We start from the raw sequence: 22,915 nt of genomic DNA, 5'->3' as shown, positions 1-22,915 counted from the left end.
CATGAGTCATTCCATGATGTCCTCTGCAATGACCTGGTTCATGTCAAAACAGTTTTCTAGTCCCCAAGTCACCCTGGCCCTGTCCCCAGGTCAACTGTGGGGAGAAAGGAAGCACTAAAGACCTGAAGTGTTCCTGTCACCATCTAGCATCCCTGCCAAGCCCCACTAAAACACAATTGTTCCATGTAATGCTCACAGTAAAAGCTCTACTTTGCTTCCATGTTTTAAAGCACCAATGGATTAAAATCTCTTAATCAATAATCACTGGCCTACAGGTAGTTTACACGTTTCATTTTGTCCCGCAATATTATTACAATCAGGAGCAAGAGCAGATAAAGGTCATGCTGGTAATTAAAGCTATATTGTAGAAATATGCTCACCCAAGATATGATTAAATAAGAAAATATTACTCAGTTCAGTATCATCATTAAACTTGTATTAATTTATAAATATTTAAATGTACCATATGATGGTCATAAATAATGTGTTTTTGTCAGTTTCTAAAATAATGCAACCCATAAACCCTTTAAAAAATGACTGCAGAAAGGAATAGTCAAGAAAGTATATAAGCCAGACTTACATTCAAATGCTGTAGTTGTTGCTTCAGGCAGAACCTGGCCTATCACATCCTAAACAAAGAAAGAATAAAGAAACACAATTAGCCATCTTCTTTATTGCTAACATGTGGCAAATCCTAGAGGAAATATGAGAACCTGGGAAAGATTTTTGAAACGTTAGCATAAACTATAAAAACATTAGCTCATAATCACACTTAGCCCAGCAACATAAACCCAGAGTTTAAATCTCTATTCCAGGAAGAAAAATCTTTAAGAAACCTTTTCCACATTTTATTAATAACATAATATTTTATTCTCAATTCAACAGTGTAAATACAAATACACTGTTGTGTATTTACAAAAACTTGGTTTCTTCTATGGGAGGCTGTGGAATACAATACAGTTGAAAGAGAAAGGGGTTTTGAGAGTCAGACTGACGTAGGTATGAATCTCTGCTCTGCACTTATCATTAAACGAATGACTTGGAAAAAAAATCACCTAACCTCTCTGAGCCTCAATCTCATTACCCTCCAAAATGAGTCTAGTAATACTTACAGAGGTAGTGTAAAATTAATCTAATAAACATAAGCTTAGACCTAGCACATTGAAGACATTCAACAAATGTAGTTCCTGATATACAACAAGCAACGCTGTGCCTCGCACTCATAATGGTAGTTCGACACACAAGTTTCTGTGATGATATAAACCCATTATGCTACATTTACCACAAACGGTTCTTATCAACCTTTACTCTTAAGCAACAGAAAACATACTTAATGACACCGAAACAAGGTTAATCCAGCCTACAACAAAAATCTAAAAAGTGTATATAATCTGACATCAATGTTTAAATAAATCTCTAAAGTTGAAAACACATGAAAATTAGTATACTGAGACAGCTTAATTGAATAAGCACAGAACACCTAAACTCTGGGAAAAGTGACCCTCCATCACATCCAGTCCAACTCCAATGGCCTGCAAACCTCATTTCTCTCCGGGAGCTCTGCCACACTGTCCCTCCCAGGCTGCACCAGAACTGGCACCAGGCAGCCGGCTGACAAAGCCGCTTGCAGTATTTCTCAGCAGGGAGCTCACAGCCTTTCCAAGCAGGGCACTTAGCAGAGTGGCGGCTGCAACTTCCTTCTAAAGGCAATTCTTTAGAAGCTTTTGCTGCAGTGGCAATTTGCATAATAGTCTTGCCTCTATAGTGTTTTTTTTTTTTTTTCAAAAATAAATCTGTGAATATAAAACTGATCAAAGAGAACTATCTTAGGCAGCCCTTGCTCATTACAGCCAAAAGAGATTATTTTTTTTCCGACTCTAGTCTTCACAAATGAAACATCAACTTTTTGAGGAAGTATCTATAAAAGATTTCAGTATTAAAAATTCTTTCTACACTCTCATAGTTAGAAAGTATTTATGGACAGGAAACTGTAAAGGGAGTACAGAACAAAGCACACAGGCAATCCAGTGGAAAGCCTGAAAACATGAAATTGCAGCCAAACGGCTACAGCTGGATGCTAGCTCTCTCGCACAACTAAGTCCATGAAATCTCTGTGCCTCAGTTTCCTCATGTGTAATATCAGATCTTAGCTGTACCTACCAAATGAGTTAGTATTTGTAAAGTGCTCAGAAGAGTGTCTAGCACATGGCAAGTGCCCTACTAGTGTCTGGTAAATAAATAAAACACTATGACTGGAATATTACAGAGCTTACCTCATAATAAAACTTTGAAATTCCAGCACCCAACAATCAGTGGAGGATGGTGATTCACTCACTGACTTCATCCTTCAGCAGTATATATTGAACACCCATTGTAGCCAGTGTAGGTTTAAAAAAATGAGGGGAAAACAACTGCTCCATCCCCAACTCTCTAAGTTATCACCTGTTATTTCCAGGAAACTCTGATCTTGAGATGTGAACTCTGCCTCTATAGTGTTAGCAAACTAATTTAAGCTCCTTCCCACTTCGGAATAGCAGACCCCATCAAACTGCAGAGTTCTAACAACCACCTGAAAACCTGCTCAGTGGCAATGGCATGCCTTAGCCCATCGACATAAATGAGGCGCTACACATGCTTCTCATCCGATAGAGGAAAAGGGAGAAAGAACAAAGCAAACTTGAGTGAGAGAATCATGTGAACACAACCACTTTGTTCTTTAAAGCAAATAAAGTGGGGCTATCATAATGACAAAGAGGTAAGAAGTTTAAACATCAGGAATATCTACTGGTCATTTTAAAGCAGGGTACATTTGATGATTTTATATACATTTTCCAGCTAAAGTGACTTCTACTCTCAACAATATAACATATACCTAACCTAAAGAAGGTTTCAAAAGAAAACCAGGATGGGCGCAGTGGCTCACACCTATAATCCCAGCACTTCAGGGGGCCAAAGTGGGTGGATCACTTGAGGTCAGGAGTTTGAGACCAGCCTGGCCAACATGGTGAAACCCTGTCTCTACTAAAAATACAAAAAAATCACCTGGACATGTGGTGTGTACCTGTAATCCCAGCTGCTCAGGAGGCTAAAGCAGGAGAATCACCTGAACCTGGGAGGCAGAGGTTGCAGTGATCCGAGATCAAACCACTGCATTCCAGCCTGGGCAACAGAGTGACTCCGTCTCAAAAAAAAAAAAAAAAAAAAAGAAAGAAAGAAAAAGAAAACTGAAGTTTACATATCTTGATGATGACCATTTTTTGATGCTTTTCTTCTTCCTTTCAAAAAATCAGACAAATATCTGACAGATCCAAAACATAATTGAGTATCTACAACATGCCAGGAGCATAAAGATCACAAAGCTGTAGGCTACAGGAGAATAAAACTTGATCCTTGACTTTAGGAAGATTATAAACTGGTTACGGAGATAAAGACAAACCTGAAAGACTAGCAATATAAAACACTTAGAGTATAAGCACCAAACAAAAGACATAAATAGCAAATAGTATTTGGTAACTCAGGAGAAAGGAAAAATCACACTCAATTTAGACAGAAATCTTTGTGTGTGTGTGTGTGTGTGCGCGCGCATGTGTGTTTTCTTCTTTTTTGAGATAGGGTCTCGCTGTGTGACCCAAGCTGGAATGTAGTGGTGCAATCACGGCTCACTATAGCCTCAACCTCTGGGTTCGAGAGATTTTCCCATCTCAGCCTCCCTAATAGCTGGTACTACAGGTGTGTGCCACCATGCCCTACTAATTTTTGCATTTTTTGTAGAGACGGGGTTTCGCCATGTTGCCCAGGCTGGTCTCGAACTCCTGGGTTCAAGCAATCCACCCACCTCAGCCTCCCAAAGTGTTCGCATTACAGGCCTAAGCCACCACTCCTGGCCCAGAAGTCTTATAGATGAGGGGAAATCTGAGCTTGGAGACCACAGGATACAAAAAGAAGAGGGGAGAGGGTTGAGCATTCTCTCTCATCACACACTAACCGAACCTCTTGTACAGTTTTCCCAAAACTAGGAACTCAGTCTCCAGGGAAAAAGAGAAACACAGAAAGCTGCAAAACCAAAGACCCAAATGTCTCTACCTTTGAGGGTCAGGTCAGCCTCCATACTTAAGCCCGTCCCTGGTGATTCAGACAAAAGACAAGGCCCAGAAAGACGGAGTGACTTGCCCAGGGTCTCCTAGCTATTTGATGCACAGTGACTGGAGCCCTCAACTGCTGACTTCAGGTCCGAGACACTCAGTTATGGCTGACTAGGTGACTACAACCTGCTTCTGGCATCTGTGTCAGGTTCTGCCAAAAATTAGCTGTGTGGCTTTAGCAAGGTATTTTGCCCCTGTGGGGTTCATGCCTCTTCATTTGAAATGAGTCTGAATTTGATGAGGCGATTCTTCCAGGTTCCACGTGGCTTTAAAGTTTAAGGTTCCAAGCCAGAGATGCTGACGTGTCTGTTGGTTCTTGCCTTTTCTTGATGAAGAGATGAAGTGAACCTGGAGAACAGATCACAGGAGTCTGCCAGGATCTGGGCTTGAACATTTGCTAAAATGGAGCATTAGGAGATAGCACTGAACACCCACTGCCACAGGTCCTTCGTCAGGCCTTCCTGACAAAACATGCTCCACCTGGGCTTACCTGGCCAAAAGTGTGCAGGCAGCTGGCATGCTGAGCTCTAGTGGTGGGGCCACTTGTGTAGTGTTTCCTGTTAGGCCAGTCAGCCTTGAGCCAGGTACAACTTAGAGATGCTCAAGAAACAGAAGACCCAAGTCCAATCCCTTATAATAACAATCCCATCAATAATAACAACACTAATGGAGCGCTTACTATGTGCTAAGTTTTTCTGAGAGCTTTACATGTATCAACTCAAGGAGTCCTCAGAACTCTAGGAGGTAGGCATTACTTTCACCCCTCCCCAACTTTTTTTCACAAATAAAGAAACTGGGATACAGAAGATACTTGCCCTAGTAGTACAACTTGCGATTTAAACAACTTGGCTCCAGAGTTTGTGGTCTTAAACACTGGGCTGTTCTTGAAATAATCACATAATCAAATAATATAATCACATAATAATCAACCTTCCATTGTTTTAAATGAGTAAGAGAAAGCCCGTCTTTCTCATCAGTCACAATCTCACATAATCTTGCCAAGTCTTTGAGGAAGGTACAAGTTTCCCTGTTTTACAAATAAGGAAACTAAGGCTCAGACAGGTAGACAGGGACAGCTTGCAATTAAACCCAAATTCCTTGACTCTAAACCTCGTGTTCTGTCCACAGAACCATAATTGCATGCATCCTCTTTTAAGTTTCCTTCTTAAACAAGTATTCTGGGGTCCTATGAAGAAACAAAAACCAACATACCTATCTCCTCCAGAAGTTTACCATCTAGTGGAGGAGACAAAGTATAATGATCAAACATGTGCTTTGCTGGGGGACCCACACAAAGCTGTGGCAGCAGAGAGGTGGGGCATATAACCAAGAATGACAGAGAAAAAGCACAACTTGGCTTGGAAGGACAGGTGGGAATCGGCCGGTGAAGGGCAGACTGTAGACAGTCTGGACACCTGGGAGAACTGAAAATCAACCTATATAAGTGAGGCACAGAAGTATATAGGCCTGTGATGAGAGATGACACAGGTGCCAGGCAGACAGGGGCCAATCCAGATGTGCTCAGAGGACCATGTGAAGGAGCCTGGGCCTTATCATGAGGGGAAATCTGTGTGTGCGTGACTGTGTGGAGAACTCTGGCTACAAAGAGAAGGATGGCATTTGATGCACAATATGGAAAGCTCTCAGCCAAGGCACCCAAAAATGTGCATGGCCTGGGCAGTCAGTAACATCCAGAACTCAAAATGAAGTTATAGAAATCAAATTTTGACTGAGTTACCCAAGACAATGAAAAATCACATCACAAATCTTCCTCTTCCCAAGATCCTGCCACCTTGCCCACTCTTAACTTGCAGGCAAGTTCCATTACAGATCTGCTGCTAGCAATGTGCTTTTCGGAATGTCCGCTTCTGTCTTCCATGCTTCAGTTATTCAGCATGTAGAACGGGCCACAAGGCACCCTGTCTATCTCAAATGAATACCAGAAAGATCAGAAGTGGCTGCAACATGTAGGGAGATAAACCTACTAAGTCAATGAAACACAATTTTAGTTCTGGTATTGAGCTCACAGCTTTGGAAAAGCCATTTCACCTCACTGCTCCTCAGTAACTATCTGCAAAAAAGAAACAGGCCACCTACAGTGTTACACCCTGCTCTAAAATTCCATCATTTTATTTGAAATATATTCTGAATAATCTGAAAGTAAAATATCACCAATTATAAGATGCACATTTTCCCTCAATTTTACTATCTCTGAAACTGGACTGATTTTAATAACGGATGATGTGTCATACCGTCATGGGCAGCATGTTTTTCTAAATAAAACGTCTTACATTCAATAATGCTTTAAGTTTGCTCAGGCTGGACACAGTAACTCACACCTGTAATCTCAGCACTTTGGCAAGGCCGAGGCAAGCAAATCGCAGGAGTTCGAGACCAGCCTGGGCAACATGGCAATACCTCATCTCTACAAGATACAAAAATTATCCAGGTGTGGTAGCATGTGCCAGCTACTCGGGAGGCTGAGGTAGGAGAATCACTTGAGCCCAGGAGGCAGAGGCTGCAGTGAGCCGAGATCGTGCCACAGCACTGCAGCCTGAGCAACAGACTGAGGCCCTGCCTCAAAATAAATAAATTAAACAGTGTGCTCAAACACGGTAAGTTAAAGTTGTCCTTTTTCCCTTTCTCAGCTGGTCACCAAGTTCAGAGAACTCAGTAGAAAAACAGGGCTGGAATCTGTCCAGGGACATTCCCTGAAACACTTGGGGGAAAAAAACATCTCTTCTAGATTCAGCTGTTTCCATTTGCGTGGTTGTGACTATATGTGTGTCCCAGCCCGGGCTATGAGCTCTCTGAGGGCAGGGGTTCAGTCAGCTTGATCTATCTCCCCAGGGTCCTAGACATTTGCCAGGTTTCAGTGGTTGCAATTTATCAATGCTGTGCCTGAAGCAATAAAACTGCCTCCACAGGAAGCCAGCAGTAGCCATTGCCACTAGCTCAGGTCACCAGTGGTCAAGGTGCTGACTGCTCAAGTCCCTGAGTCCCCCTTGCTGGGATCTGGACACTGAGATTACCACTCACCAGTACATCCCTGAAGAGTAACTGCGGCCCAGAGTGCACTGTCCAGTCCACCGCGCCACTATTTGGGATCTTGATGCGAATTACCAGCACCTGGTTCTCCATGGCAGGAAAAGGGCCAAGGGCTAGCCACAGCATTACAGGTTAAAGAGGCTCACATCCTTGGGTAGGGGATACCCACTGGCCGCTGGTTAGGAAGAGGCTCCAAGAGGTGACAAGGGGAGTGAGGGGCAAAGGACAGAGGGTGAAAACAAGGGACTGGCGGATAAGGGGGTGGGAAGAGGGGAGGGGTGATCAAGCACGCACCCGCAGGCACCGAGCCTGCCCAGGCTGTCGGGGGTCTGAGGTGTCTCCAGGGGAGGGTGCACCGGGAAGCGGGCAGAGGCCCGCAGGAACTAGCTGAGGTCGGAAGGTTCTGGAGTTGAGCGAACGCTATGGTGAAGCTCTCTGCCGCCGTGTGGGTGTGAGGAGGCGGCAGGGCAAGGACTCGGTTTGGGGGAGATACAGCGGCAGGTGTCCACCGCTCGTCAGTGGACTAGGAGAGGGTCCTCGACTGGAGGGACTCAGTCTGGGGCTATTAAGAAAGAGCCCCAGGGCCGCCACACCATGGAGAGTCCCCACGGGAGGGTCAAGAGGCGAGTCTTCTGCCCCACCCGGAGACACAGGGCGCGGCGCGCGCAGGCTGAGCTCCGGCCACCCGAGGCCGCGCGGACCGGCGGCGGCAGCGGCGGCGGCTGCGGCGGCGACGGCGGTAGCGGCAAGAGGAGGAGGAGGAAGGCGGCGGCGACACTGTTACTCCGGAACCAAAACGCGCGGCGCCGGAACCCCGGGAGCCAACGAGCGGGACCCGCCTCCCGCGGCGCCATGTTGGAAAAGGGCAGCGGCTCCCGGGAGGACGCACCCCCGGCGCTGGGAGCTGAAGAAGCGGCGCGCGGCGTGTGGCGCGTGGCGAGTCGGGGAGAGACTGGTCCTGCTCGCTCGGAGACCCTCCTCACCCGCGCCCGCGGCGACCAGGTCACGGCCCTTTCGTTTCCTGACCCTGCTTAATGACAGCGAAGTGAAAACATCTACCAAACGAAGGGTGAAAATGATCTAGGGCTGGAGTCCGCCAAAAGCCAATTTAAGGCTTAACATTGCAGACCGTTTGTCTTTACAAAAGCTTCAAAGACTGGGCTGCAGCTCCCAGTTATCCCCACTTTGTCAAGCCATGCATCTGAATGTTCGTGGGGTTGTGTGCATCGAATCAGCAAGAGCAAGGCAAGAACTCAAGAAATAGTTATCTTTTTTTATCCCCCCCTTACAAGTCACAGGTTCAGAGGATCATCTTTCTCCCACATTAGCAAAACGTATTTGCATTTTTCAGTGAGGTTCTTTACCCCACCAGTGCCCTAAAATAGCAAACAGTTCCCTGTTCAAAAGCAATAGTAAAGAAATTCACTGAAGAGTTTAATTGCCTGGGGACAGCTGCAGTAGTCGCATCATCGTCTCTTATTAAACTGTTGCAGAAATATTCGGTCTAGCCCATGTATTTTCAACTAAATAGCACTGCTTACGCAGTTGGTGATATCACGGAAGTAGCAATAAACCTTGGTTATCTTTTTTTTGTTTGTTTTTGAGAGTCTCGCTCCGTCGCCCAGGCTGGAGTGCAATGGCGCGACCTCTGCTCACCACAACCTCCGCCTCCCGGATTCAAGCGATTCCCCTGCCTTCCCCTGCGCCCCGGTAACTGGGACTACAGGCGGGCGCCATCGTGCCCGCTCATTTTTATATTTTCAGTAGAGACTGGGTTTCACTTTGTTGGCCAGGCTGGTCTCAAACTCCTGACCCACCTCAGCCTCCCAAAGTGCTGAGGGATTACAGGTGTGAGCCACCGCGCCTGGCCAACCTTGGTTATCTTCAAATGCGTTGTTATCTCAGATTTTAAAGTGCATAGTCTTGTAGAATGATGATGCCTCTACAGAGGTTTGTTTACAAATTGTAACGTGTAGGTTCGTCCTTTATCTCTTTCTTATGAAGGTGCACGAATTGGCTCTACTTTTGGGGGTTGAATTTTGTATAAACTCGGTTGAGGAGGCGTGTCAGTTTCACTTCTAACAGTAAGGTGCTTGATTAATGTGAGAAAAAAATTAATGTTGGTCATTTTCAGTTACAATACCAAAATTTTTCTGCATGCTTTACTCTGAGTTACTTTTATATTTAATTTGAAAGTCCATTGTAGGAGATAAATTATCACTTTTTAAGTTACTGTAAATTAATATCTTAGGTAGAAATTCATTTAGTCAGATCCTTCAGATATTCTAGGAATTGCCCCTTTTCACCAGCACTTCACTTTTGTGAAAAATAAACTGTTCATCAAAAGTCCTCATGTACTTTTATTAAAAGTTCATTTCCTATTATTTTGGAAAATAGACCACGAAACTAGAGATTTTCTATGAATCTGTGATTTGTTAAAATGTCTCTTTTATTCGAAGTACCATGGGGAAAACCAACTCAATTTGCCAAATTTGCATACATATTCTGAAGCTTTTCCTACGATAATGGCAAACTCATATTTCTTTCCCAATATTTGCAGAGCCAGTATAATTACACGTCAGCTCTTCATAGCCTTTATATAGTAAGAAATCTTAACTTTGATGATTTGAGCAAGGATTTTCCAGAAAGTTCTAACTCTCATTGCGAGAAGCATCATAATCACTGATAATACAAGACCATTCCATTTGGTATCATAAATGACAAAATGTAACTTTTTGATCTTTACCAAAATGAATAAACTACTGTCTAAATTTAAGGAATATTTAGTATTTGACATGATAGTTGTATGTGATCTTAAGACGTTTGCATTTAGTACTTTTTTTCTTTTTTAAAAATTTTTTTTTTTTTGAGGCGGAGTCTCACTGTGTCACCCAGACTGGAGTGCACTTGCGCAACCTCGGCTCACTGCAACCTCCATCTCCCAGGTTCAAGCAATTCTCCTGCCTCAGCCTCCCAAGTAGCTGGGACTATAGGCACGCGCCACCATGCCCAGCTAATTGTTGTACTTTTAGTAGAGACGAGGTTTCACCACGTTGGCCAGGCTGGTCTCGAACTCCTGACCTCAAGTGATCCACCCCTCGGCCCCCTAAAGTGCTAAGATTACGGGCATGAGCCACCGCACCCAGCCTTTTTTCTTTTTAAATGATACAAATCAAGATAGTCACTCAGGTACTGGCTGAGATAGTTTACTAGCCATTAAGCAAACTTACTGTAAAAAAAAAAAAAAAAAAAAAACCTGTGCTTACTTGTAGTGTTCCTACTTGAGGGATTTACTTTTCACTAAGTGTAATAGAAAATCCCTCCCCTCATGAAGTTATATTCTGATGGGGAACACAGTCAAACGAGTAAAATATATGTTAGATAGTAGTAAATGCTAAGAGAAAAATAAAATCAGAAGGAAAAATGGTAAAACAGTGAGTGCACCAGTGTGATAACACTTAAGAATATGAAAACTGGCCTATATTGGCTTCTGTTAGCTGGCAAATTCAACTGAAAATAGACACATTACTGAAAAGTTAGATGTCTAGTGAATTTTTTTAATTGTGATAAAATACACATAAAATTTACCATTGTACTCATTTTGAAGTGTACAGATCAGTAATGTTACATACATTTACCCTGTTATGCAGCCAATCTCCAGATTTTCATCTTGCAAAACTGAAGCTCTATATTACTAAACAACTGCCCACTTCCCCTTCCCTCCAGCCCCTGGCAACCACCAATCAACTTTCTATTTCTATGAATTTGACTACTCTGGATACCTCATATAAATAGAATCATACAGTATCTGCCTTCTTGTGACAGGCTTATTTCGCTTAGTATAATGCCTTCAAGGTCCATCCATGTTGTAACATGTGTCAGCATTTCCTTTTTCTTTTTGTATTTTTAGTAGAGACAGGATTTCGCCATGTTGGCCAGACTGGTCTCGAACTCCTGACCTCAGGTGATCCACCCGCCTTGGCCTCCCACAGGCGTGAGCCACCACCCCTGGCCATTTCGTTCCTTTTTAAAGCTGAACAAAATTCTGTTGTGTGTATATAACACATTGTGTTCATCCATTCATCTATCAATGAACATTTAAGTTGTTTCCACCTTTTGGCTATTGTGAATAAAGCTGATATGAACATGGGGGTACAAATATCTGTTCCTGTCTCTGCTTTTGACTTTTTGGGATGTATACTCAAAAGTGGAATTGCTGGATCATATTTTCTGTGTTTAATTTTTTGAGGAATCACCATGCGGTTTTCCATAGTGGCTGTACCATTTTACATTCTCACCAAAAGTGCATTAAGAGTTCCAATTTCTCCACATTTTCACCACCACTTATTTTCTGTATTTCTGTTATTTTCTGTATTTGTTTATAGTAGCTATCTTGTTGGGTATAATGTGATATCTCACTGTGGTTTTAATTTGTATTTCTCTAATGATTAGTGACGTTGAACATCTTTACCTAGTCTTGTTGCTCATTTGTATATCTTCTTTGGAGAAATACCTATTGAAGTTTTTTGCCCATTTTATGTATTTATTTATTTATTTATTTTTGAGACAGAGTCTTGCTCTGTCTCCCAAGCTGGAGTACAGTGGTGCGATCTCAGCTCACTGCAACATCCGCCTCCCAGGTTCAAGGGATTCTCCTGGCTCAGCCTCTCAAGTAGCTGGGACTACAGGTGTGCGCTACCACACCCAGCTAATTTTTGTATTTTTAGTAAAGACAAGGCTTCACCATGTTGGCCAGGCTGGTCTCGAACTCCTAACCTCAGGTGATCCGCCCACCTCGGCCTGCCAAAGTGCTGGGATTACAGGCGTGAACCACCACACCTGGCCTTTTTTTTTTTTTGCCCATTTTAATAGGGTTATTTTGTTGTTGTGATTTATTTTTTTAAGGAGGAAAATTACATTTTGCTGTTATAAATTCAAAGAAGTTTTCTTCATCTCTTATTACCTTGATCCCAATATCGAATCCTTAACCCAGAATCTGAGCCTTTCTCACCACCTTCACTGCTACTACCCGAGTCCAAACTATTCTTTCATCTTCTGTTTTCACCCTTGCCCCTACTACCAGCAGTATTATCTACCCAGTTGCCACAGTTAGATCAGGTCACTTGTTTGACTAAAACTCTACAGACAGCTTCCTATCTTATGCAGGAAAAAAGCCAAAATCCTTTTCTTGGCCTACAAAACTCTACACATTCTGCCCCTCATCCCATCTAAACTCTCAAACTTCATTTCCTGCTACTCTCCCTCACTCATACCAGCCTCCTCCTCACTGTGCCTTGAAAGTGTCCCGCATCCCACTTCAGGGCCTTTGCATTTGCCATTTCCTCTGCTTGGATTGCTCTTAACCTAGGTATCTGCATGGCTCTTCCCTCATATTCTGTAGGTCTTGACTCAAAGGTCACCTTCTTGCTGAGTGAGGCTCTCCCTTGGCACATTATCGAGATTGCAGGCCATCCTCAAACCCATAGATACAAGCATGAAGGCATGCATGATTCCTAATCCTCTTCCCTAGTTTATTTTTCTCCTGGCGCTTATCACTATTTTTTTTTCTTTCTGTTTTTGAGATAGGGTCTGGCTCTGTCGCCCAGGCTGGAGTGCAGTGGTGAGATCTCAGCTCAATGTAACCTCCACCACCTGGGCTCCAGCGATCCTCCCACCTCAGCCCCCTGAGTAGCTGTGACCACAGGTGTGCACCACCACGCCCAGCTATTTTTTTGTATTTTTAGTAGAGACAGGGTTTCACCATGTTGGCCAAGTTGGTCTTGAATTCCTGGGCTCAAGTGATCTGCATGTCTCCCAAAGTGCTGGGATTACAGGCATGAACCACCACACCCTGCCCATTTATCACTATTTAACATACCACATGTTTTACTCATTTGTTTCTCACCTAGACTGTAACTTTGTGAAGGGATGAAATTGTGTGTTTTATTCACTTCCATATCCCTAGTACCTAAAGAGTATCTGGAACATAGTGGGCACTTTAATAATATTTGCTGACTGAACAGGGAGTTTTGAAAGCAGAGAAGGTTGAATAATAGGAATGCAACTTCCATTGCATCTTGCATCGCCTGCCTGCCTTGAACATCAATCACTTTCCCCCTTGCCTTTCCACCACCACCACCACCAAGATTGTGGCAATAACAATTATAGACTCCCATTAAACGGTACATTTTATTTAAAATAATGATTGCCTCCTATGTTTAAGAAATTCACCTGGCCAGGCATGGTGGCTCACACCTGTAATCCCAGCGCTTTGGGAGGGTGAGGCAGGTGGATCACAAGGTCAGGAGATGAAAACCATCCTGGCTAACATGGTAAAACCCCATCTCTACTAAGAAATTCACCTGGCTGGGCATGGTGGCTCACACCTGTAATCCCAGCACTTTGGGAATGCAAGGCAGGTGGACCACAAGGTCAGGAGATCGAAACCATCCTGGCTAACATGGTAAAACCCTGTCTCTACTAAAAATACAAAAAATTAGCCAGGTGTGGTGGCATGTGCCTATAGTCCCAGCTACTTGGGAGACTGAAGCCTGAGAATCACTTGAACCCGGGAGGTGGACATTGCAGTAAGCCAAAATCATGCCACTGCACTCCAGCCTGGGCAACAGAGCAAGCCTCCATCTCAAAAAAAAAAAAAAAAAAAAGAAATTCACCTGTCTCCTTCAGCACCCAGTATGGGCCCTTGCAGGTAACACTCCAATATATGTCAATTAATTTTGATTTAAAAGAATACAGTCCAGATGCAGTGACTCACACCTGTAATCTCAGCACTTTGGGAGGCCAAGGCACCGATCGCTTAAGCCTAGAAGTTCAAGACCAGCCTGGGCAACATGGTGAAACCCTGTCTCTACAAAAAATACAAAAATTAGCCAGGCATGGTGGCACATGCCTGTAGTCCCAGCTACTCAGGAGGCTGAGGTGGGAGGACTGCCTGAGCCTGGGAGGTTGAGGTTACAGTGAGCTGTGATCACACCATTGCACTCCAGCCTGGGTGACAGAGTGACACCCTGTCTCAAAAAAACAAAGTTGCCTTTCTACACACCAGCAATGTCTTTGAAATTTTGATTGAAAAAATAATGTATAATAGCAACAATAAAACAATAAACATAATTATTCTCATGTTGCTTCATATCTATTAATTTTGAGACAGAGTCTCTGTCACCCAAGCTGGAATGCAGTGGCACACTCTCCGCTCACTGCAATCTCTGGCTCCCACATTCAAGTGATTCTCGTGCCTCAGCATCCTGAGTGGTTGGGATTACAGGCATGCACCACCATGTCCGGCTAATTTTTGTATTTTTAGTAGAGATGGGTTTTTACCATATTGGCTAGGCTGGTCTCGAGCTCCTGACTTCAAGTGATTTGCCTGCCTCGGCCTCCCAAAGTGCTGGGATTACAGAGGTAAGCCACTGCCCCCAGCCCTTTTAATTTTTTTTTTAAAGACTATGAAGAGACAGACAAAAAATGAACACAAACTCCCAAAAGTGTAACAGGAGAGTTGCCGTCTTCTGTTTCGGCAGGAATGGAAACGAACAATACACTCACACAGAGGCAGAAATTACAGTTCCACAGGTCATTCATGGACCACCACTACATGCCAAGCACTGTGGATTTTAAACACTCTAAAATGAACTAATTTATTAATTTGAAATTTTATTAGACATAATTTCTACATAACACATTTTTCAGTAGAGTAGACTGGTGTTCCTACAAATCATTTAAACTTTATTTTTTCTCTCTTCTCGTTGTTTAAACTTATCTATATTACTTTCTTTATATGTAGTTGTAATCATAATAACAGAACACTTCCGCATCCATTGTCTAACAAAATTATCTTGTGCATCTTATGACAAGTGTAGAGTAGAGGCTGAGAATGTGGACTCTGTAGACACATGGGAAGAACACTTACCATGTGTGGCCTTGGGCAAGACCCTTTGGTTTCCACAACTGAAAAATAAACATAAAAACAGTACCTAATTCATGGGGTTGTTATGAGAGAATTAAGTGAGTCAATATGTGCCAAGTCCTTAGATGAGGACCTGGCAAAAGTAAATGCTATGTAAGTGTTAGATACATTTCTTATTGTATACGTGAAGACATTGAGACTTGGAAAGCTCGCCGGGCGCTATGGCTCACGCCGGTAATCCCAGCACTTTGGGAGGCCGAGGTGGGTGGATCACGTGGTCAGGAGATGGAGACCATCCGGGCTAACACGGTGAAACCCCATCTCTACTAAAAATACAAAAAATCAGCTGGGTGCGGTGGCGGGCGTCTGTAGTCCCAGCTACTCGGGTGGCTGAGGCAGGAGAATGGCGTGAATGGAGCTTGCAGTGAGCCGAGATCGCACCACTGTACTCCAGCCTGGGTGACAGAGCAAGACTCCGTCTCAAAAAAAAAAAAAAAAAGACTTAGAAACCTCTAATTTTTCTCAAAGTTACTCTACCAGCCAGCAATGGTAGAGCAAGAACTGAAACCATATCTTTTCTCTTCAAAGCAGGGTTCTTTGTATTCCACATATAGTGGAAAGTGGGTAAATACCAAACTAAATAGCATGGTTGGGAACCAGACATAGACATGCAGGAATGACAATAAAATTTCAGAGTTAAAGGGGACTTAAAAAATCATCAATCTAATCCCCTTCCCATTCAAGATTCTATCTGCCCCCTACCCATCTCCCGAAGGAATTGACATGTAGTCTCTGAACAGCTCCAACAACAGAAGACTGTCTCAGGAGGTAACCCATTCCATTTTCTGAGGATTAAAACACTCTTCATGTCTCCTAGTTACTAACACATTACTTCTAGTTCTGTTTTAAAAGAGTAAGTCTAACTGATTCTAGGACTTTCTGTTTCATGTTTCACTTCATTTACTTCTACACATCATTCTAAATTTGATTTTAAAATAGCAAAATCATTGTATGAGAAAACAGGTGGCACCATTTGAAATACCTCAAAAGGAAATTCAACAAGATTACAATCTCCTGTCTTTAGCATTCATAGTTAATTCATTACATCTGAGATAATATTTCAAAACTTATTGCTGTTCTTGTAAAGAATCCATATGATCTCCAATTAAAGTATACTGTTTTTTAAAAAGCTATTAAAAACAAATGCAAGTTTTCTTTTTAATTTTGAACCATCACATATTTATTAAACATTGAGGCTTTATTATATGATAAGTGCTGGAAAGAAAACTTCATAACACATGGTTCTCACCCAGTTGTGTATGGCTTGAATGGACTATATAAATAGATTTAGAACTGCTAGATTTTGTTGGCAGGGAAAGTTACTGGGATTTCAACACTGTCAAGGCAACATTGACAAATGCCTTCAACACTGTCAAGGCAAAAGTATTTCTTGGATGAATAAATGACTGTTGATTTTGAAATGTGATCTAAAATTAAGTGACACTATTTAGATTTTTATTCAAACTTTCAAATTCTTGCTTCCTTCATTTTATAAATTTAGAGATTTGAAAACATAAACTAAAATTTTGGTTGTCATCTCATGGGAAGAGTCTTGATACAGTGTGTAAAAAAGGTAACAAAGATATCTATTTTCATCTAGTTCTTAAACATCTATGTCTTCTGAAATAAAAATATCCACTTTAAGTGGAGTTTTACATTTATATCTATTTGCTAGAGTATTAATTTTTTATTTTGTATATTTTTATTCTTCCTTTAGGGTTTGAGTAGACAACTTTTTAAGTCTGATTTTAAATTATGAACTAATATGAAAATGGAGTAAAATGAATCACTTTGTGGTTAATAAATTCAATGTTCTGTTTACAGACAGATTGTTATAAAATTACTGATATATTCTCACAGAAGCAGTAAAGGTTATGTCAAATAAGTACTAAAAAAATTATACTATGTAGTGTTAATGATGTTACCTTAACATACCAGCTTCAGGGGCTGCATAATTGTTTCTGCTAACCCATAAATTTTTGAGTAACAACAAAATTATTGTGATTTTTCTTACTAAATAATTCATACATTACAAAGCATGTATGTAACAAGGTCCATGAATCACTAAAGCATATAATGATCATATATCTAATGACATATCTCTTTTCATAAGATGAATTCAAATAGATTTATGTATTTAGGTTAACTAAAAAATACTGAGTTTATAAGATTCATAATTCTATCAACAACAACAAAAAAAACTTCAAATCTTCTTTAAGAAGTTCAGTTTCCATGATTTGCTTTTAAAACTGAAAGCTTTTGTTTATCAAAATCCTTGTTTAAGCTACTTTTCATGAAGTTTTACAGCTTTTAAATTGATACTATAAATATCACCAAAGATAAATTAATAATATAATGGAATAGGACAATGTTCATAAACTGTATTTAAAATGATATAAGTGCAACTAAAATAGCCATAAGCAATACTACATAAAACTGCTTACTAGTAGTAACTGATACTCTTTATCCAGCAACTAGGATCTAAGAAAGGATATTTTCATTTACTAACACTTTACATGCCTTACGTTGGTCTTATCTTAAATAATCTCAAACCAAATGTATCCTTTTCATAATGTTACTAAAAATGATCCCAAATGAAATTTCATCTACTTAATCAAAACTAGGTTTCATAATTTAAAATTTTTAAATTCTAAGACTGCTACATACAAAATGATGTCAACATGCTTTAACTATTTTAATCTCTAACATTTTTTAACCTCATGCAGTCATATTTTATCATACTAACATTGAATCCTTTACTAATTTTTAAAAATTATTTTTAATTGTGATAAAATACACATAATATAATATTTACCATCTTAACCTTTTTTTTTTTTTTCTTTTTAGAGACAAGGTCTTGCTGTGTTGCCCAGGCTGGAGTGCATTGGGTGTTAACAGGCACAATCATGCCACACTGCAGCTTTCAAACTGTTGGGCACAAGTAATCCTCCTGCCTCAACCTCCCATTAACTGTACCATTCAGTGGTTGTAAGTACATTGATGTTATTCTACAACCATCAATACCATCCATCCACAGAACGTTTATCATATTACAGAACCCAAACTCTGTACCCATTAAACACTAATTGTGCATTGTCCTCTTCCTTTTTTTTTTTTTTTTTTTTTTTGAGACAGAGTTTCACTCTTGTTACCCAAGCTGGAGTGCAATGGCATGATCTCAGCTCACTGCAACCTCCAGTTCCCAGGTTCAAGCCATTCTCCTGCCTCAGCCTCCCAAGTAGCTGAGATTATAGGCACGCGCCACCACGCTTGGCTAATTTTTTGTATTTTTAGTAGAAATGGGGTTTCACCATGTTAGCCAGACTGGTCTTGAACTCCTGACCTCGGGTGATCCTCCTGCCTCGGCCTCCCAAAGTGTTGGGATTACAGGCGTGAGCAACTGCATCCAGCCTGTCCTCTTCTCTTTAATAATTTTAAGAGACTTATTAAGATATAATTCCATACACTTCTTTCATTTAAAGTGTACAATTCAGTGGTTTGCATATAGTCACAGAATTGGGCAACCAAACCCAATCAATTTTAGAACAGTTTCATCAGCAGCAAAAGAAACCCCATGCCCCTTAGTGGTGACTCCCCATTTCCCCCCAACCTCTTCAGCCCTAGGCAACCACTAATCTACCTTCCGTCTCTACAGATTTGCCTATTGGGAACATTTCATATAAATGGAATTATATGAGATCTTTTACGACTGGCTGATTTCACTTAGTGTAATTTTTTTTTTTTTTTTTTTTGAGACAAAGTCTGGCTCTGTCACCTAGGCTGGAGTGTAGTGGCGCGATCTCGGCTCACTGCAACCTCCACCTTCCGGGTTCACACCATTCTCCTGCCTCGGCCTCTCGAGTAGCTGCGACCCTGTAGTCCGCCACCACGCCTGGCTAATTTTTTCTATTTTTAGTAGAAACGGGGTTTCACCGTGTTCGCCAGGATGGTTTCGATCTCCTGACCTTGTGATCCGCCCGCCTCAGCCTCCCAAAGTGCTGGGATTACAGGCGTGAGCCACCTTGCTCGGCCTCACTTAGTGTAATAGTTTTAAGCTTCATCATTGGTATAGCTTGTATCAGTATTTCATCCCTTTTTTGAATGAGTAATATTCCGTTGTGTCACTATGCTACATGTTACCTGTTCATCAACTAATGAATATTTTTGTTTCCACTTTTTTGCTAGTATGAATAATGCTGATATGAACAATTGTGTACAAGTTTTTGTGTGGATATATGTTTTCAGTTCTCTAGGGTATATACCTAGGAGCAGAATTGCTGGGTCATATAGTAATTCCGTGTTTAATATTTTGAGCAACTGCCAAACTTTTCCAAAGCAGCTGCACCAATTTACATTTCCTCCAGCAATGCATGAGTTTTTCATTTCTCCACATTCTCATCCACACTTATTTTTGTCTTTTTGATCACAGTCATCCTAGTGGATATGAAGTGGTATCTCGTTGTGGGTTTGTTTTGCATTTTCCTAATGATTAGTTGAACATCTTTTCATGTGCTTGTTAGCCATTTATATATCTTCTTGGAGAAATGTGTGTTCAAATCAAATTTTCAATTGGGTTGGTGAGCTTTAAAAGTTATTTATGTATTCTGGATATAAGTCCCTTATCAGATATATGATTTGTACATATTTTCTCCCGTTCCGTGGGTTGTCTTTCATTTTCTTGATAGAGACCTTTGAAGCACAAACATTTTACATTTTGATGAAGTCCTGGTTGTATTTGTCTATTTTTTCTTTTGTCATCTGCCTTTATCCTTTTCCGAAGTATTATAGGTTGGTGCAAAAGTAATTGTGGTTTTGGTTTTGCCTTTTTTTTTTTTTTTGGTGAGACGGAGTCTTGCTCTGTCGCCCAGGCTGGAGTGCAGTGGTGCGATCTCGGTCACTGCAAGCTACGCCTTCTGGGTTCACGCCATTCTCCTGCCTCAGCCTCCTGAGTAGCTGGGACTACAGGCGCCTGCCACCACGCGCAGCTAATTTTTGTATTTTTGGTAGAGACAGGGTTTCACCATGTAAGCCATGATGTGTCTCTATCTCTTGACCTTGTGATCTGCCCACCTCGGCCTCCCAAAGTGCTGGGATTACAGGCGTGAGCCACTGCACCCGGCCACCTTTTTTTTTTTTTTTTTTAATTGCCAAGGTTGTGTTGGTGGAAACTGTTTTAGCCACATTTTCATTAAAAGAAAAAAAATTCCACATCTGATCTCCAATTTATATTAGAAAACTACTCTGTGGACTGTGGTCATACTAATAACACTTCTTATTGTTGGGAAAGCCCTGGTGAAACATTTGTCAAGCACATAAAATGATATGAAAGTGAAATCTAGTAATTAAGATTTGTGTTCTATCGATTGTGTAGCTTAAGTAATTTTTCATTACTAACAGATTTAATAAGTATAAGTAGTTAAAGATTCTGACTTGGCACTAGTCATTAACATGTAATTGAACTAGTAAAAAAGATCAGTTAAAGCTGTGTTGATTACCACCTTATCTTTGAAAGGCAATTAAAGACCTCAATCATTGCAACAAGATTTGATTGTGCAGCCTTTATTGGACATTGATCTTTCAGCAAAGTGCAGTTACATTTTCCATTAATTTACAGTAACAGAATTTAACTCTGATACCCTAGACTGTTGACCCAGGTGAGATGTAATGCTAAGTACTTGTTAGGTTAAGATGCCCCCAAATGTCATTATTGTCTGAATAGTAAGTGCTGAAAAACAGTAGATACTTAATCCACTAGTTTTAGGATAAGGTTTCTGTTGTCTGCATTAGCTTTTCAGTGAAGTGAAACCAAGATCTTTGCCTTTTATGTCATCCCACTTATTCAAACATCATTAACAGAGTTAAAAGATATTTCATGAAGAACTATAGATGTTTTGTGCTTACAGTTTTGGGTGAATATAAATATAAATGACGTGAAGTAAAATGTACTTTAAAAAATACATATGGTTTTTAATACTTAAAAATGTTTCAGCCAGGCGCGGTGGTTCATGCCTGTAATCCCAGCACTTTGGGAGGCCGAGGCGGGCGGATCACCTGAGATCAGTAGTTCAAGACCAGCCTGACCAACGTGGTGAAACCGTCTGTACTGAAAATACAAAATTAGACAGGCGTGGTGGTGCATTCCTGTAATCCCAGCTACTCAGGAGGCTGAAACAGGAGAATCACTTGGACCTGGGAGGCGGAGGCTGCAATGAGCCAAGATCGCACCACTGCACTCCAGCCTGGACAAGACTAAAACTCCTCTCAAAAAGAAAAGTTTCAATTTTTACAGAAGTCAACGTTAGAAAAATATTAATGCCCCAAAATGTGTGGTAAACTATAACTGATTGTACAATTTGGCATTTTAGGACATCAGCACTAAGAAAATAAGAGATTTTTGTATTAGCAGCCTCTCCTATGCTCCCAAATTGGTTACTGAATCTTTATAGTGGCTCAAACCTTACACAGGAACTGAGAATTTTGCCTAGAAATTTATTCCAATACATGATCATTCATTTGTATAGAAATAACAATAGAAGAGATGCAAGGTTTTGTACTAAAAGTACACCTTTATTAAAACAGTTTTGGTTGGATTATTTTAAAGACAAAAATCCTATCAAAAGAAATAAGACAGAAAAGCTAAATCAGTGGTTTCACCAATTAAGGAAACTACTCATATGCAGAAGAGCAGGGCCTGTTCAGCTCCCCACATGGCACTTCAGGGTTAGTGGGCATGTGCCTTCAGCGCACCTCTCCTTCTCTCTCCATCACCTTGTTTTTGAAATGTTTTAATTAATGAAGTCCTTTAAGTATAAATGTAAATATATGGAGCAGAAGAATGTGGATTATAAAAACAGAGCTTTTGCAGAGACAAAAGTAAAACTGATGCACATTTTCGGGTAGAAAAGTCTCTTGTTTCATTCTTCTCAGATTGCAAGTGGAAAAACTAAGACACAAAGGAGGAGAGTTATTAGCCTGAGGTCAAAAAGACAGCACTGATACTAAAAATAGACTTAGTCTCCTGACTTACACGTTTATACTTTCTCCCTTTTAGGCCATAATACTTTGGTAATATGCAGCTTTAAAGAAAAAACTTAAACCATTGCTGTTCAATGGGAAGTACTGTTTTCGGACTAAAAGTTTACAAGACTTAATAAATCCAATGAATGATATTTAAATTTTTAAACCACACCTTTACCCATTGTTGAGTTCATCCTTCACCATGATCAACTCCATAAGAGCAAGAGGTCTATTGATTTTCATGTAATACAAGAAAATATTACATTTGCTTAATTGTTATAGTGAGCACATCAGACAAGAAATCAAGGCCCTATTTAATGCTGCAAGCAGCAGAGAATTACAGAGATCAATAGGGTAGTTTGTCAAAGATGTTCTCCAAGGAGACTTACCTATCACATATGGACAAGAAGTCACACTGACTATAGCTATTGAAAAACAGGTAAGCAGAGTCAGCAGTACAAATGATCAGAAATCAAACAGGCCAGTGTGAAAAGAGGTACAACTCTACTGAAAAGCTGTATTCATAGTCTGGTAATTAAAAACCATTTTACCAGCCTTGTGTTGGGACCAAACCTTTACAGCCAGTATTGACAAGACCAGCAGCAATGAATGAGCAGTATTTGACTTAAAACTTATGAGCTATAGTTATTTAACTTTGCCCATTACAGAGGAAATCAGTTCTAGCCTTCCCTGCAAAATGCTAATAGTCAGTTGTTTTATT

General features: G+C 41.0%; 1 protein-coding gene and 1 long non-coding RNA gene across 16 annotated transcripts in view; one reads left to right on the top strand and one right to left on the bottom strand.

Annotated features, from left to right (window-relative positions):
- The window catches only part of MAP2K5 (mitogen-activated protein kinase kinase 5), a 264,267-nt gene extending 256,310 nt beyond the window's left edge, over positions 1 to 7,957 (bottom strand). For all 15 annotated transcript variants that reach the window (XM_045395630.3, XM_065548107.2, XM_045395631.3 and 12 more), the window contains exons 1-2: positions 7,182 to 7,957; positions 581 to 629 (exon numbers count right to left, since the gene is read on the bottom strand). In XM_045395630.3, the coding sequence (XP_045251565.2) occupies positions 581 to 629; positions 7,182 to 7,316 (184 nt within the window). In that variant the 5' untranslated portion in view covers positions 7,317 to 7,957. The remainder of the gene's footprint in view (positions 1 to 580; positions 630 to 7,181) is intronic.
- Positions 7,958 to 17,949: 9,992 nt separating this feature from the next.
- On the top strand, positions 17,950 to 21,208 carry LOC135971829 (uncharacterized). The gene is made up of 2 exons (XR_010588127.2): positions 17,950 to 18,165; positions 21,167 to 21,208. It is a non-coding gene; the product is annotated as an uncharacterized lncRNA (long non-coding RNA).
- The last annotated feature ends 1,707 nt before the right edge of the window (positions 21,209 to 22,915 follow it).

The sequence above is a fragment of the Macaca fascicularis genome, chromosome 7 (genome assembly GCF_037993035.2).
Source record: "Macaca fascicularis isolate 582-1 chromosome 7, T2T-MFA8v1.1".
In the NCBI taxonomy this organism is placed as follows: Eukaryota; Metazoa; Chordata; class Mammalia; order Primates; family Cercopithecidae; genus Macaca; species Macaca fascicularis.
The sequence above is the reverse complement of the archived record's forward strand: the minus strand, read 5'-3'. Positions and strand labels throughout refer to the sequence as shown.